This window comes from Falco peregrinus, chromosome 15, assembly GCF_023634155.1.
Source record: "Falco peregrinus isolate bFalPer1 chromosome 15, bFalPer1.pri, whole genome shotgun sequence".
In the NCBI taxonomy this organism is placed as follows: Eukaryota; Metazoa; Chordata; class Aves; order Falconiformes; family Falconidae; genus Falco; species Falco peregrinus.
In genome coordinates, this window is record NC_073735.1 from 2,027,577 (window position 1) to 2,043,833 (window position 16,257).

General features: G+C 50.8%; 2 protein-coding genes across 3 annotated transcripts in view; both read left to right on the top strand.

Annotated features, from left to right (window-relative positions):
* Positions 1-8,677, top strand: C15H11orf52 (chromosome 15 C11orf52 homolog). Its single transcript, XM_055819381.1, has 4 exons — positions 1-334; positions 4,618-4,658; positions 5,422-5,468; positions 5,830-8,677. Exons 1-4 carry the CDS (start codon positions 303-305, stop codon positions 6,064-6,066), a joined length of 357 nt encoding a protein of 118 aa, XP_055675356.1. The 5' UTR covers positions 1-302; the 3' UTR covers positions 6,067-8,677.
* A 5,326-nt stretch (positions 8,678-14,003) lies between these two features.
* The window catches only part of DIXDC1 (DIX domain containing 1), a 37,807-nt gene continuing 35,553 nt past the window's right edge, over positions 14,004-16,257 (top strand). The window contains exon 1 of one of the 2 annotated variants that reach the window (XM_055819369.1): positions 14,004-14,489. In XM_055819369.1, the coding sequence (XP_055675344.1) occupies positions 14,430-14,489 (60 nt within the window). In that variant the 5' untranslated portion in view covers positions 14,004-14,429. The remainder of the gene's footprint in view (positions 14,490-16,257) is intronic. The other variant, XM_055819368.1, reaches the window with a different exon arrangement.

Here is a 16,257-nt window from a genome sequence, read left to right on the forward strand (position 1 = left end):
TCAGCAGGACGGCGCTGGGGGGAGAGCGGAGGGACAGCCACCGTCCCAGGTCCCCCGACTGAGCTGTAGGAGGCCGGGGGGCGTGCAGCCCCCTCGCCCTGCCCTCGCTGGGCAGCAGGGGGAGAGCGCCGGGCCCGGGGGCACGGCGAGCCCCCGGTAGATGGCACGCACGGGCCCGGCGATGGGGAGAAACCCGAGACGGGCAGACACTCCCTCGGAGCAGGCAGGGGCCGAGCAGGAACCAGGAAACACCGGCTCGCCCCGGCCAGGGAACGCTCCAGCCTCATGGAGGCGGCAGCGCCATGGGCAACCTCTGCAGCTGCGGGCGAGCCTGGTGAGTGCGGCACCCCCGGGGGCGGGGGGCGGCTCGGGGGGGCTCGGCCAGCCGGGCTGCCCTGCGCTGGCCTTGCCGGGGAACCCCCGGTTTCCCCCCCACCCGGTTCCCCCCCCACCCCCGGCTGCTCCCCGCCACCCCCGGCTCCCCCCGTCCCCGGCAGCTCGCCCGGAGCTGGGCGCCAGCGAGCGGCGGCGCCGGGGGGGGGTGTCCAGGGGCTGGGCAGGACGCGGGGGGGCGAGGGGGCTTCGTGGCGCACAGCCCCCACGGGCTGTGGGCTCCCTGCTGCCTGCCCCGAGGGCTGGAGGGGACGTGCCCTTGCCCCAGGGGTGTCCCTCGGGCAGTGCGGGCACGGCTGCTCCGTCCAGCCCTCAGCCCCCCCAGCCCCTCTCCCTGCCGCAGCTCCTGGGCTTTTATTTGCGCTTGGGAAATCCTGGCCACGTTTTTCAGATGATGTTGCTGGTTCTCCCGGGGATAAGGGGGGGGGGGGGGGGGGGGGGGGCGGGGGGGCGCAGCTTAATCCCTCCTGGCTCGTGGTGTGCCTGGACCTCCTGCTCCCAGGGAAAGGGCACAGTGGAGCAGCATTCCCTGCCAAAGGGAAATATTTTCAGCTCTGAGCGCTCTACAGGGGGGGAGAGCCCTGAATATCAGATGAATCTCCCAGGACATTCTCACCAACACCGAATTTGTTAAAAATATTAGAAATTCATCAGCACTTTTTAATAATTACAAGAGGCACAGCATCACCTAGTGGCTCAGGCAGAGGAGGAGGTTCAGGAAACTGAGGTCCTTCCAACCTGAGCCCTGAGCTGGGGGGCAGAGGAGTTTGGGATTTAGGAGCAGGAGCTGTAGGTGGCAGGTGGAAGGCTGGTTCTCGGCATGTCTCCCCCATCAAAAGTCCCATTTTCTACTTCCTCTACCCTGTGCCAGTGGGTAAATGAGGCACCCAGGGTGTCACCTTCGTTACTGCGGGGGACAAGGGACAAGGGCCTGGCCAGGGAATGCCGGGGGCACGGGCTGGCTCCCCTGAGCAGAGCTACAGCTGCCGGGCACGCTGCTGATGCCGTCTGGTGGGGAGAGCCGTGCCACAGCACAGACTGGCAAAGCCAGAGACTCCAGAGTAGAAACAGCACCGCTACAGCATGTGCTGTGGTGGCACTTCCATGTCCAGCCAGTGCCAGGCCATGCGCAAACACTTCTGCCTCCAAAAGCCCAGAATCTGAGGGGCACTCATCTGTGTGGGGCCAGGCAGGAGAGCAGCTTTCTGCTCCGTTTGGGGAGCAGCATGGTGGCAAGCTGGCTCCTCTGGGGTAGCATCAGATTCTACTCCCCCAAGGCTACTGGACCAGGACTCCTGTCTCCCACTTGATTTTTTTCCAAAGGCTGCATGGAAAGTAGGAAGCTGGGATGGTATTTCTGCTGGTGGTGTCACTACTACCTTCTGGCAGATTCCTGCAGCCAAAGGCAAAGCTCTGGCCAAAGACCCTTTTGACCCCAGCACCCCTGTGGGACTCAAGCGCTAACACATCTGCCTTACAGACTGTTCAGCGAGGAGGAAGCGGAGCTCTCTGCCCAGGAGCATCATTCCCCGTCCTGCACATGGAAACACGCAGGTGAAGAAGGGCCTCAGGCGCCCGGGCTGCCCCTGTGCTGCACAGGCTATTCAAACAGGCTCCAAGCACGGAGAGAGGGAGGCAAATAGGAATGTGCTGTTGGGACATGTAACTTGGCTGTGGGAGACACCTCCAGAGGACCATAATCATGCTGGTGCACTGAAGCCCCACTGCAGAAGTTTGCATGATTCATAGCTTTGCCTTGGTGACAGAGAGGAAAAAAAATGGTACTTAATTTTAGTTCAGGTGTTTCCAGGCACCTATACTGTTTTTATTTCCATATATTCTCTCAGCACTACAGCAGTGTCAGCAAAAAGCTGAGCTTCACAAGTAAAGCTGAGACTTACAAAAGGGTTCAGGGGAGGCAGGTACCCACCTTCTGGACAGAAGATCGTTTTCATGAGCACTACCGAAGCATGGGCCCTAAGGGAGACAGAGCAAAGAGCAAGACTGAGGAGGCTCCTGAAGGGTTTAAAGAGAAGCCATTACTGCAAATTTATTCAGAGAAGAAAGTTAGTGATGAAGGAAAGTGTGCCCTCAGGTCTGGGTACCTCTGCGAGTATGGCCCAGCGGAGGGCAGGCCCCAGCTATTCTCACACTTGGTTTGATACCCAGGGCTTCTGGTGTGCATGGACAGCAAAAGATGCCAAAATTCAGGACCCACTGTGAAGCAGGCTTGTGTAGGGCAGGAACCAGGCTGGCACTGGCATGGGAAAAGGGGAAGAAGCGATACAGGAGCAGGGACGTGTGTGCTGTCATGTAGAATACAATGTGCTTCGAGCAGGCTGTGAGTTAGTTACAACATGTTTGACCTGGTTTTGAGAAGAGGCGAGAAGTTTGCCCTGCTCTCATTTCCCTTGCCACATCCGTTCTAATTACCGCAGATCTGAGGCTGGGAGATGCCACCTCCTGCCTGGCTGTGATTAGCTTGCAGACAGCCTCAGAATAGCTCCAGCCTACACACTGGCTGGTAACGCGCTCTTTACAAAGGCAGGCAACCAAAACAAGCAAGAGCAGCTTGGAAAGCTCCGACTGCAACCTGCCTCCCAGGGAAGAGGACAGGGACCCTGGTGATTTTGGTTCAGATGGTGCTGTTTCCATCAGATTGCCCAGTGTGCCTGAACGCGGTAAAGCAGCAAAGCGCTCTAGCGCACAAGCCTTGGCAAGGAGGGCCCTGGAGACCCGCGTAGAGACAGCAGAGGAGGAAGCTGCAGGAGCCAAGCAAAAAGCAACGCTGCCTTGAGCTAGGCCCCTAACTCCTGGGGGCAGCCCCCCAGATTTTTTCTGGCGAGGGCTGGAGGGCCGTTGGTGCCTCTGCGGGGCAGCACGCAGCAGAGACAGGAGAAGGGGTGCTGGATCCTTTCGCCCAGGCACACGGCCACCCTGCCTGCCCCAAAGCTGCCTTTAACTTCCCAGGTCTAGAAGCATGGTTAATCATTACTGAGCGTGTTGAAGGTCTCCAGGTTCTTTGCCCGCATTCGTGCTTTTTTTGTTTTGCCGTTATTGTGCCAAAGGCATTACTGCACACGCCGTCCTGCTCGCCCGCCCACCGAAACCGTGGCTAAAAGCCGGCAAAGGCAGAGCTCTGCCTCAGGCACTGCATGGCGCCCGCCTGTGGCAGGACTGTCTGGCAAATGCACACGATGTGGGACATAAAATGTTTTTTGGGAGCCATCTGGTAACTCCGTGGCCCCATTAAAAGTGCTGGCTGCCCACATGCAGCTGCTGCCTTTGCTGCAGCAGAGACCCACGTGAGAGCCTCAGCTGCAGGCGGTGCTGGTCCCCAGCCAGCACCAGATGGACACGCGTGCGCAGGAGGAGCCCTGCAGGGGCTGGCACCTGCTCTCCTCTGGCCCTCTGAGCGTGATGCAATGATAACATTTCTTTCATGCATCTGGCCCAGAATGTGACACGTCTGTGCTCTGCCAGACAGTCTGCGCTCGCCTGCCAGCACCAGCCTGCAGGAGCTCAGCTCCTGCCTCTGTTGTTACAGCTGGAATGGATTTGGCTCCTGTTCATTCCGTGGCTGGAACATGGCTGGATTTGGCTTGTCTCTTTCTGGTCACACAGGTACAGCCGAGATTAGGGTTTGGATTGGCTTTTATTAAGGGCATCGCTTGTTTGCTTTGGCTGTGTTTTAAGTGGAAAACCGAGAACAGGAAAACTGTCTGAAACGTTAGCACAAGGTCTGTGCACAGCTGCTCCTCAGGCAACAGGGCCAAAGCACAGGGTACGGTGCTATCGAAGCATCTGAGCCTAAGAGAAGGGTTTCGTGCCAGTTGTGACCATGCTTTGCACCCTGCATCTTTGATCATACAGCTGTGCAAATGTAGCTGCAAAACTACAGTGAAATGTTCTCTCATTCAGTGATGCATACGCGTATTGGACAGCCAGGCAGGGCTGAAAGGCAAGGAGACTTGGGGGCATCTGTAGGGTATGGTACTGTGTTACAGAAGATGGAAACACATTCCCGCATCTCCCCTTTGGACCTTCTCCCTGCAAGAGTCACTCAGGTTCTGCCTTGGCTCAGTAGCTCTTCTCTGAGACGCTTCTTGGGCCGTTCTCACTACCCACAGATGTGGTACCCTGGCGGGGTGGTGCATTTGGGTTTGCATGTTGTGAGGGCAGTGGCTGGGGCTTCTCAGGGCTGACATCTTTCTCTGATTTCAGGAATTGTCCTTCATCATTTAAAAGAAAGAAAGAAAAGCAAGGTAAGGATTTGTGAAAATGCTTTAGAGGAGAAGAGGTGGAGTGACTAAGCCCTTGGTTAGCTGCCATTAGTCAGTGCTGACTGTGAATTGAATCCCCGAGGCTGAGCTCCCCTCCCATACTCTTGTACCTAACCTTCCTTAAGAGAAGTTTGGTAGAAGCAAGAGGCGAGATTTCTTTAAAATTTAAAGCAAGGAGTATAATATGCCGTGGGACTTGGCAAGGAGGGGGAGTATCTCTAAAATACTGGAGTCTCACATCAAAACACGTGTGAGTACTCTCAAGTGGCAGCACAGAGAAGCTGCATCAAACTCCTGTAAGAGCTACAAACATCCGTCTGACATCAGTCCCCCAGGATAAAGTGCATTCCCAGAGTAGCCCATATGTGTCCTGTGGTCTTTGGACCATGCTGGGCAAATTTTGTTTGCCAGGCAGCAAAGGAAATAACAAAGTTAAAACTGGATCTGCCTTCTCCAAGGGCCTGACAAGGAAGCTCTCTGTCCTGTGTCTGTCCTTCTAGGTTCTGCCAAGAACATTGTGGTCCACAGCATGTTGTCATCCTGGGAAACCTTATTTTTTCCAAAGAAACAAGCCCAGGCTTTCTTCTTGGAGGCAGGCCTCTGGGACAGTATTAGGATTGAGGGTGTCAGAGGAGGTGGAGATCTGATTTGTCTCCAGTCCATGGGCCAGACACTGCATTTCTGCTTTCAGAGGTGGAACAATAAACAGTTGTGTTAACCTGATCCACTGGTGTTTCTTTTTCAGGAACTAATGTGAGACATGAGAGCCAACAGCATCAGCCTGACAGGAAGGTAAACAGCTTCCCAGAGTTGTTTTCCTAACCGTATGTTGAGAAGAGAGAGCTGACCACCATTTCCTAGGCTAGATGGTTTGGGAGGACATGGGGCAGCTTTTTCAGAGCCATGAATCATCTCATCGTGTGTAGGCTTTAATGGCTGTGGGAACCGTGTGCATTGCTGCACAGTGATGAGGGCCCATTTTTCCCCCTGAAGTGCAGTGGAAGCAGTAGGATGAAATCGCCCTCTGAGCCAGAGATATCAGAGGGCTGGGTGGTGCTGGGGGCAGTGTGCAGGGTGTCTCTGCCTGGTCTGGGGAAGGCATGTGTGGCAGCAGCCCAGGGAGCTGACCTTCCAGAGCTCTTTCTCCCCAAAGGCTCCAACATACGAAGATGTCCCAGAGTTTCCTGTCTACGCCACCGTGAGTAAACCCAAGAGCGTGAAGCAGGATGACAGCATTCATTACGCAGACATCCAGGTGTTCACCAAGGTCCGGGAACGCTCTGCAGCAGAGGTGAAGAACTTACAAATGCAGAATGCCACAGAGTATGCCACCCTCAACTTCCCCCGGCCCAGACTGAAATATGACAGTAAGAATGGGACCTTGGTATAAAAGGTTTGATGGCCCCCTCCTCCTTCAGCAGCAAAAGGATTTCACAGACTTAGAGATGCTGTAGATGCAAGGTAACCTCATGGACATGTCAAGTCTCCCTGAGAAAGTGCAGAGAAGACTGTGTCTTCCATCTGCATTTCTCTTCAGAGGACACAGACTTATTCATTCTCACATGATGAGTAGTTTCCCATCCAATTCTGCTGACGAAAAACATCTCTTCCCCTCGGAAGAGTTGCCCCTGAAGCTGGCAGCCCATCTCCTCTCAGCACTGTGAGAAGGCAGAGCTGCTTCTTGGCTGATGAAGGCTAAAACCGCAGCAGAAAGTTCCTGCTGTGGCACAGGACCAGCTGAGTGCTGCTCCGCAGCTGGATGTGGGAACACTGGCGTCCAGGATTCAGTCCTGGGACAACAGAGATGTTGCCGCAGGATTTTATGTCGATGTTAAGAAAATTCTGCGGTGTGCCGAATGACATGTGGGTGATACTGTGAAGAAATGGCATAAAAGCTCTAACAGTATCTACTGCCATGTCTTCCTCCGACACCTACCACTGTAACTGCAGTCGTGCACTATGTGCATCCCCTTTTCCCAAAAAGCAGTGTTCCATAACTATGCACAGCACACTACAACCAAGGTCAGAAATGCACAATTAACTGAGGGGTACGGAATAATTCCTTTTCACTGAAGGGCTGTACAGATACGTATCCTTACATACACAGAAGTGAGTAGTGAGCTCTTGTCTCTGACTGGAAATGAAACAAGGAAAATTGGCAATTTAACTGCGAGGCAGCCAGTTAAAAGTCACTGCCTATATTTAGGGCAGTTATCCAGTCCTTAAGAGTACAGCAGCTGTCTACATGCCTGAGATACTGGGAATGAATCCTGGTCAACTTTAGAGGGCTTTGGACTTTTCCACCATTTTGTCTTATTTCATACTGTCAGCCTTAGTTATAAACCCCAGCAACAAAGAGAAAGCACCACGTGGTGTTTTCTGCTGCTTCTCTCAGACACACCTTTGAGAGTTTGCTTACGGATTTAAAATAGTGTTAGTAATACAGTATAGCAATTGTCCAAAAGGCTTCTGCCACTGCTCTGGGTTTGGCAGTTGCAGCACTGGCAGTTAACAGGGCTCCCAGGCAGTATCTTCAGGCATTAAATCAATGCTTGGCACGTTCTGTTCCTAAATAATGGTCTGCATAGCTAAATGGAGATCGTGGGACAACCTGTTTTATTGCCAGTGTTTTAAAAAGGACATCCTGATACATTTTTTATACATACATAATTTTGCATATTATGGCTCAGTTAAATGTTAAAAGCATGAAGGAATTCCTGCTCATTACAAAAAAAAATAAAGCTGGTATGGGCAGTGTTTGCTAAGATGGAAGTGTTTTGAGGACCAGTCCTATAATTTTTCTACCTTGTTGCCCATGTTATTTGGTAGACCTCAGCAGGGCTATTGTAAGACCAGAGAAACATTTGCAGGAGAAGCCCCCTTTTTTATAATGGATACAGTATATTTTTCTACCTGAAAAGGGTTTCTTTGCCTATGCTATCCAGCTGACCTCAGCAGGACTATTGTAAGGTCTGCCGTAGAAGGCCCTTCATTTATAATGGGTACAGGATTATGTTAGTGGCGGGGCTGTTTGTTTTGAGTGCCAAGGATTCCTCTCTCTGCTCCTCCAAGTTCCTTTCTGTACTCCACACCCAGCATGAAAACCCGTCCTTTGGACCGAGGAGGTTCAAACGGGCACATGATTTACTTGGAGGAGCACGCGAGGGAGCCGTGGGATGCTCCAGCCCTCAGCTCTGCTAGCCCAGATGTGGGTCACATACCTCCTTGCACTGAATTGCTGAGGAACTAGAAAGGGACACTGGCATTAGTTCTGGTGAAGCCCTCCACATCACAGGAAGAACCCGGATTTTTTAGAAACATGGTTAAATATGGAGTGTTCAGGAGATGGGAGGTTTTCTAGCATGTGCAGACTCCCAACAGGTCATTTTAAAAACCAGTTTAAGTGCAAAAGCTTGTTCTTGCTGTGGCATGCACAGCGTGCGGTACTGAAGATGTCCTCGCCCAGCGGGAGAGCTGGGCCGGGGGCCAGTGAGCTGGGTGGCCACCAGCCACCTGGGTCCCTGGCTGGCGCAATGCGCACATCCATTACGTTCAACCAATTTTGCCATGGACTGGATTCGGCTCAGAGGAACTTGTTTTCCCTTGTCACAGCGCTTGGTTCTGTTGATCGGTGCATCCGTTGTCTGTATTCCGAAGGAAGGGGAGCCACAGGGAAGTGTCTTTCCCTGTGTGCCTCCGAGCTGGAGTGAGCCTTCATCTCCCGAGCTCCAGCGCTGCTGGGGCTGGGGCTGGCTCTGGATACACCACACGTGGCAGAGACAATGAAATGCTACGCAGTGCAGGAAACTACCTGTCTACCTTGAGCAGGTCAAGCACGAAACCGCACACCCTGCAGTAAGGATGTGTCCAAAGCGCTTGGGCTGGCGCTGTTGGAAACTCCCAGCAGTGTTATCACCTGTTTCCCGAGTTCATAATGTTTGGGTGTTAAACGAGTGTTAATGTATCAGTTCTTTGAATAAAGCTGCTGGGTTTAGTTTTAATTAGTACATTTGTACTTTCGGGGGGTGTGTGTGTGTGTGTGTGTGTGTGTGCAGATCGCGGCCTGCACTGCACCGGGGCCCTGAGCTGCGGCCTGGAGGGCTCCTCACACTGCCCGGGGGGCGAGCTGCGGCCTGGCTGAGGGCTTCTCACACCGCCCGGGGCCCGAGGGCTCCTCACGCTGCCCGGGGATCCAAGGCCCAGCCAAGGGCTCCTCACACTTCCCGGGCCCGAGGGCTTCTCGCAGCGCCCGGGGCCCCGCGCCGCCGCCGCAGGGAGCCGCCCCGGGCCCAGCCCCGCCGCCCGAGGCCTGCCAGCCCGCGGCCCCCCCGGCTGCAGGCGGGCCCGGTGCGGCCGGGCGGAGCCTGCGCGGGGCCGCCCCGTCCCGCCCGCGTCCCCATGGCGAGCGGCGACGCGCCGCGGCCGGGCCCGGGCCGTGCCGCTGCCTCCCGCCCGCCCCGGGGCAGGTAGGGCCGCCGCACCCCACCCCACCCCGGCGTCCCCCGGGCCGCCCCCTCCCCAGGGGCCCCTCAGCCCCCGGGGTCACCCTGCTCCGCGGTCCCGGCTCCCCGGGCCTGCCGCTCCCCGCGGTCCCTCAGGCAGCCCAGCTCCAGGGGATCCCGGTGCTCCGGGCCCGCTTCCAGAGGCCTCACAGAGCCACCCGAGCCCAGGGCCTCGTCCCACACCCCGGGGGCCCTGCTCACTCGCTCCCACCCCGCTTTGCGCAACGGGGCCCCGAAAACGCACCACCCCCGGCAGAAGGGTCAGCAGGAGGGTCTGCACGCCCGGCTCTGCCCCCCTACCCTGTCCTGCCTTTGGGCCCCACAGACCTACCAGGGTGGCACAACCAAGGTCACGGTGACCGTCTGCCTGTGGGTGACTCCGGCCCACCTTTAAATGATTATTAAAAGCAGTGGGTTTAATTCAGCCTTTCTCCAGAAATCTTACTGCAACCCATTCTGCTAACTCCTCCAAAGCCTGTCTTCGTTCACCAGACTTCACTCTGGACTTCCAAAGGAAGAGTAAGCAGAGAAAATATAGATTACCAGAAAATTCCTAAATAGAAATGTCAGCATGTGGAACTGTTTCCTAAAAATTTTTATGAATCTTTGCTGTCTGGGGTAAATGCACTGACTCACTAATATTTGACACTAGGGACGAGTACAGCTTTGGCTGGTGTCTGACTTATGTTGAATTTGGATTCCCCCTCCATGAAAGGGAAGAAATAATTAGATCCGATGTGCACTGTAAGCCAACATAATCAGGAATCTTTTTTTACATCTGTCTCAGGGCAATTCTGTCTACCAAACATACTTTACATGTGGCAGAAAATACAAAAAATGCATAAATTGCCCTCAGACTGTAGCCCTTAGATGTATTTTCTGTGGGCAATGAAAGAAGGTGGCAACTTTCCCCCTTTGTTTTAGTTACATTCAGATATTTTGTGGTTGAGTCTGTTCTCCCTCCAAGAAAATTATTTCCTTTGTATTAAATACATTTGCTTCTCCCCCTCAGGCTTCAAGGGGGAAGCAGCGCTGGTACCTTCCCCTTGGCGCTGAGCTGTGGCATCCAGCATGGGAACGCTGATGGACATGGTGCCCCGACATACATCACAGCCTGCTGCATCATCTGTGAGTTTCCAGGAGTCCTTTTTGTGTCTGACCTCTGTTCTAGCTGCTTGATGGGGAGGTCGGAGGGGGACACAGTGACACAAGGGCACTAGTTGCATTAGGCAGCTCTTTTGGCTATTCCTGCAGTCATGGCCTCACGTGCCTCACAACCTTTGTTTCTGAATCACTTGCTTTCATTTCCCCAAACAAAATTTTATTAGCAAGAGCTGAACTGTGGCCACTGATCTTTGTTTTTCAAAGGCTGATATAAGAGACGCAATCAGCGAATGTTGATAAAGTGCCTTAAAATCCGTGGATGGAAGTCTTGAAGGAAGGCTTATGTCTTGATACTGGTGGTGCTGCTGTGACAGGATGGCAGGAAAGGGAGCAATAACAGGGCATGCACCGTGCCCGGAATTCCACAGGGGCAAGTACAAGGGTTAGGGTTGTGCTGAAACCAGCCAGGAGAGGGCAATGCCACCAACCAAACTGCCATCCTACATGGTTATTTTGAAGGTCTGTTGCCCTTTAAACAGTTGATGCAGACATTGGTTTGGTATCGTTGTCCCGTACGCTTCATTTTTGGATCGTCTTCAGGGAGAATCATGAAGCATTAGTTTTAGTGAGAGGCTGTTTTCTTTCCCTCCTGCAAAGCTAACATTCAAAGGCATCTATTATGGTCTTATAAAACTGAAAGAAAAATGATTCCAGCTACAAGAAGCTTGAAATTTAAGAGTGAATCACAAAGGTGAAAGAACTAGCGTTTAGTTTTTAAAAGTTATTTCAGCATACACATACACCCAAGGTGCATTTGTGTTGCCACAATAAAGAGAAGAATGGCTCAACATGCTCTGCCTCTCCGTCTAGCCAGCAGAAGTGGCCTAGTTTCTCTGACATTCATATTGTCAAAGTGAGGCGGTTCGGTTTCAAAGATAAGAAACTCCACGTAGAAGCAAATCTTTGATGACAAAATTGCTGATGGACAACACACCATGAGCAGTACGTTCTGCTGAACCTGGCAGAACCTGAACCTGGCACACAATGAGAACACTTTGCCTTTCCCTGTGTTGCTGTTCTAGTAGGTAGAAGCTCTGGAACAGGGATACGGGGACTGCAAGTGACCACCTGAATCTCAGACTTCAGTCCCAGCTTTTCTTGGTTGATCCCAAAAGGCAGGCAGGGTAGGGCTTCGGGCTTGAATCTCTTCTCTCCAGTCCAAACTAACTTCTTCACAGTTCCCCCAGGATGCTGTGCTGAGATAGTGTTTCGGCATTTCTCAGGGATGGCACTACTATACTGCGGGTGACACATCTGGCTTAGGTCCTCTGATTTGTGCCAGGAAACAGGGGTATAGGGAGGAGGAGCAGTGAGAGAAGCGCTTCTCAGTCCTAATAACTACAAGGTGGGGGGTTGTCATCTGCTGTATTTGGTTGGCCTAGGAGAAATTGCCCTTCTTTAGACCACATTTGACGATTTTATCTGGTATACATACATAGATCCTTCACTATGTTTCCCAAAGCAAGTCCAGGACTCTTTGTGGGGTCTATATGCAAAGGCAGCTGCTCAATTCATGTGGCTGATGGCCCCCTCAGCATCACGCTGTGTAACGCGTCCTGCTATGCAATGGCATGGGGAGCACACGGTGACTGAAGGATGTGGTATGTATCTCATATGACAGCTAAGCTGTAATTGGGGGTGGTGCCACAGACAGCTTGTACAAGGACCTTGGAACTGGTTTGAGGTCAGATATCAAATAGCCATGTCCTGCTTCAGAACAAAGCCAGTCTGCGTCCCTGACAAACTGGAGGTGCCTGCAGAAACTTTACGGGCTCTACAAATGCAGGTTGCGCTGCAAGCAGTGACTCCACGGCAGTATCTGCATCCTGCTGTTGCCCAAGTGTGTTGGAGCCCTTACAGGGTGGAGCACAAGTGTTAAAAGTGCTTCATTGTTGCCTGTCGCTATTGCAACAGGACACCTACTAAATGCCACTGAGGTGAGGTGGACCAGGATAAACAAACCGGTGTTCTCATCGTATCACCTTATCAGGATTTAAACAGTGCGTTTTACATTTAAAACCTGTTCATGCTTTGCATTTCTATGATGTTTGGACAAATTATCCCTTTATTCTTACTTTTAGTTGTTTTTTTAATCCTGTACATTTGGGTTATGTCTCCAGTGCAGACTGCCTGCCTTGCCTTTGGCTTCTCTGCTTTCAAAGGACAAAGTTAAATATCTAGATCCAGCAGGGATTATGAGCATAAAATATGTAAGGGATTATGAGCACAAAACATGTAATCTGCTATCAGATTCATTAAACAAAATATAAAAACAATCAGAGAACACCTAACAGCCATCTGCAACCTTTCTGTGCATTCAGAGTGCATGCGATATTACTTCAGTACAACTGGGGTTATTCTATTTTTGTTCCAGAAACTGAAGTGGTATAGGGAAGGGATGACCTCAGCATCCTTACCTGTTATTAGAAGTCTTCTATGAATTTATGTTTACTGCGTAGCACTGAAAAACAGGTAATACATATAACTTTTTCTTTTAGATTATTACTCAAGAGTAGCATTATGAAGTCCACAGAAAAGGCTCAGAGTGTGTTTTGTGGTGGTGTTTTTTTTTAAATTAGGTTACTTTCTGTCTGATAGAAAAACCACTTAGTTATTTATGAAATTTTATGGAAATTGCAAAGGCATAAGCTACTTGATTGTAGCTTGAGAACAGGAAATTGAGATAAATATTTATTGCTGTCTATTTAAGGGCATTTTGAGTCTCAAAAGTAAACTGGATCAAAGTACTAACCACCAGCATTACCAGCTTACAAGAATTTATGCAAAGCCTCGCAGTAATCTGTTGTTTTGCTTAACAGATGTGATATTACAATCAATGGAAACATAAAAATCTCAAATCCCTCTGAATTATTAAAAGTAGGGAAGGCAATCGTGAATAAATAATTTAAAATTTATATGTCATGGAGGCGTGGGGGCTGCCTCCTCTTAGAATTACTTGGGTTGATTACAGAGTGAAATTACCTGTTGCTTGTTTTTCTGTATTTTATCTGCATCTCCATATGTGACAGAGTAAACCGGTAAAATGATGCAATTGCTTTTTCCTCCAGATGCTTCAATACTTAGGCAGAAAAACATGTTTGTTTATAAACGTGTCTCTCAGAAATGCTTGGCCAGGTATTTTGAAACCTGAAGGCACAGTCTGATATCCCCGGGCAGTACTTGCAATGTTGCTCTGTGGAATGGCAGCCAGAGCCCCTGGTAGAAGGGGGTCTTCATCCATCCGAGTTTTTCTTCTCTCTTTTTTTTTTTGGTTTGTTTGGTTTGTTTGTTTTGTTTTTTTCCCTGGGCATTTTCTGTAAGGTGGGATGAAGTTTGAGAGATTGCCTGGAGGTATTTGATACTTGTTTCTGGAATGAATGCAATTGTTACTGATTTAGGAAATTTGCTGCGAACTGTATTTAATTTAGTTGGAAAGTTTTCTTTTTTCTTCTTTCGATTTCATTGCCAGGGCAGCTGGAGCTGGGCTGAGTGCTGTGCAAACGGTGCTCGCTGCATTGTGGCCTGGTTTGCAGCTTCCTGCCTCTACCAGGTTGCTGACAACGCTGCTGTTTCTTTGGGGCTGCAGAACGATTGCTGAGAGTTAAAGCTGGCAGCTCTTAAAACCTTCCCTTTTGCCTTTCTAGCTCAGCAAGGCAGCTGTTATTTGCCGTTCTCTGCCTCCCTCCCTGCCCCCATGCCATACAGGGCTTGCTGTGTTTGGTGGGTTTGAAAATCTCTTTTACGCAGCAGGTTTGCTGTGAGTATGACTGCTGGAAATGGGTTTCAGATGTTTCCCCAACTCAGTCCTGGGCCTGCATCTTGTAAGCTGAAGCGTTTCTATAGGAACCGTATGACATCTCTCCCGCTACTCCCCCAGCAGCTCCCTCTCGAGCATGCCCAGTGCAAGCCTTGACTTTGGCTCAACTATCTGTGTGCAGTAACGGGCTGCACATATGGGACTATGAATGCGGTTCCTGATGAGCTCCAACTCTTTGTCTTTGGGAGGAGGAGGAAGAAGTCGTGCCCAGAGCTGGAGGATCTGCCCTGTGTCCTCTGAAACCCTCGCCCGGCGGTGGGCTCGTGGAGAATGCTCACTTGTTTGGCCAGGGGGAATTTACTGGATATTCTTCAGGAGGGCTTCACGGAGGTAAATGCATGTCCCAAGTCTCACACAGACCTTTCCGGGGGCAAGGCAGCATGCTTTTGTGCAGCATCTCTCAGGAACTGTTATGTCTCCCAGGGCTTTGAGTAACGGAGAAGGAGAAAAATGAGCAAGATTTCAGGGCGGGAGAGCCGCTTGCTAACAGAAGGGCATACTGGGCAGCACAGCCAGGGCTCTGCAAATCAGCAATAGTTTTTTGAAGAGTTTATGGCTGGTTTATGGCTGCTGTTTTTAGCTCGGAGTTTTTATGCTCTTCACAGCGCTTTGCTGTTGTACCAGTAAATAATATAGACTGCAGCAAGGTTATGGAGCAGTTTATTTTATGGAATTGACTTCTCTCCTGAGTATATGAAGTCTCTTATGTCTGAAGGCAGTTGGAAAGCCTGTAAATCTGCCTTGTGGGGACACATTTCTTGGGAGAGGCTGACAAAGAGCAGGCTGGCTGGGTTTTTTCCCCATTTTCTGTAGGCTGAGTCTCTAGAGCACTGAAATTCATCTTGGTCAGGAAAATGTAATTTTAAGAGTGTTCTTTATTTGCTTATTGTGCTGTTAGGGAGTAAATCATACAATAAGGAGTAAGAAGTACCAAGAAATTCCAGAGATGGGAATCCTGTAACTGCATGGGGATGCAGATTGCTGTCAGCATCCCTTTTTAGGATGCATGAAAAATTTGTTCTGTTGGACTCTCTTATGGACTCCGTACAAAATGCCAGGGCAGCCACTGCCCGGCTGTGCGTTGTGCAGACCATGCTGGACCATGATTTCCTGTCTGTAAGCTGAAAAGGAAGGAAAATTGGAGGGGCTTGTGCTGAAACCAAGCAGTGGCTGCTGTTTACTTTCTCACCTGGTGGCAGGGATAGTCTCTTGGTGTGTTTTTCTCTTTCTTAGACTGCATAGCTTGGTTTTGTTTGTGTTTAGTGGTTCCTCATCCTTGCAAAGCTCCCCTGACTGTGCTGCCCCCATGCTCCGTTCTTCACAGAAAAGGAACATCCCTCCTAGGCTTAACAGCACCAGTCATCATGGGGAAAACAAACTGGGTGTGAAACTTGAGCAGCACAGCTTCATGCCAGCCACAGGTCTCCTTTGATTGCTCGGCGTAACTGTCTAAATACTCCATCCCCTCCTCCACAGAGTCTCTGGGTGTCATTGTTAGCTAGCAAAGGTACGGCTTTAGCTCAAGCTTACACTTCCTGTGCTCGAGGGCAGCAGATCCTTCTCTGGCAAACGCTAATAGGAACCTGTCTATTAATAATATAATTAATAATGGGAGCGAAGTTTTACATTAAGTGCTAGCTCCACCTGGACTGTCTGGTTTTACCCGCAGACTGCTCAGCTGTGGAAAAAAAAAAAACCTCTCCCACCATAAAACCAGATTAACTCATGTCTCCCACTTCAATCATATCACACACTTCACATATATAACAAAAGTAGAATTAAAATCAATTTTGCAAGTGCAGAACCTACGGTATAGAGAGATTGACTTGCCGAGGACAGGCATCACATCACAGACACAGTTGGAAATGAGTGAGAAACTCTGTAATTCTGTGCTTCTGTTCTGGTCCACCAGCTGTACTTCCTCCTACCTTAGGTGCTTATTTATAGAAGTCCCTGAATGTGAAAAGAGTGTCCCAAGGTGTCAGATCCCAACACAGCACCCTGACGTTAGAAGGCTGGAAGTGAGTGGCTACTAAACCTAATGTTCAGGTATAAAAACAGATTCAAGATAAAAAGTCAGACTTAAGTTAACACAAGC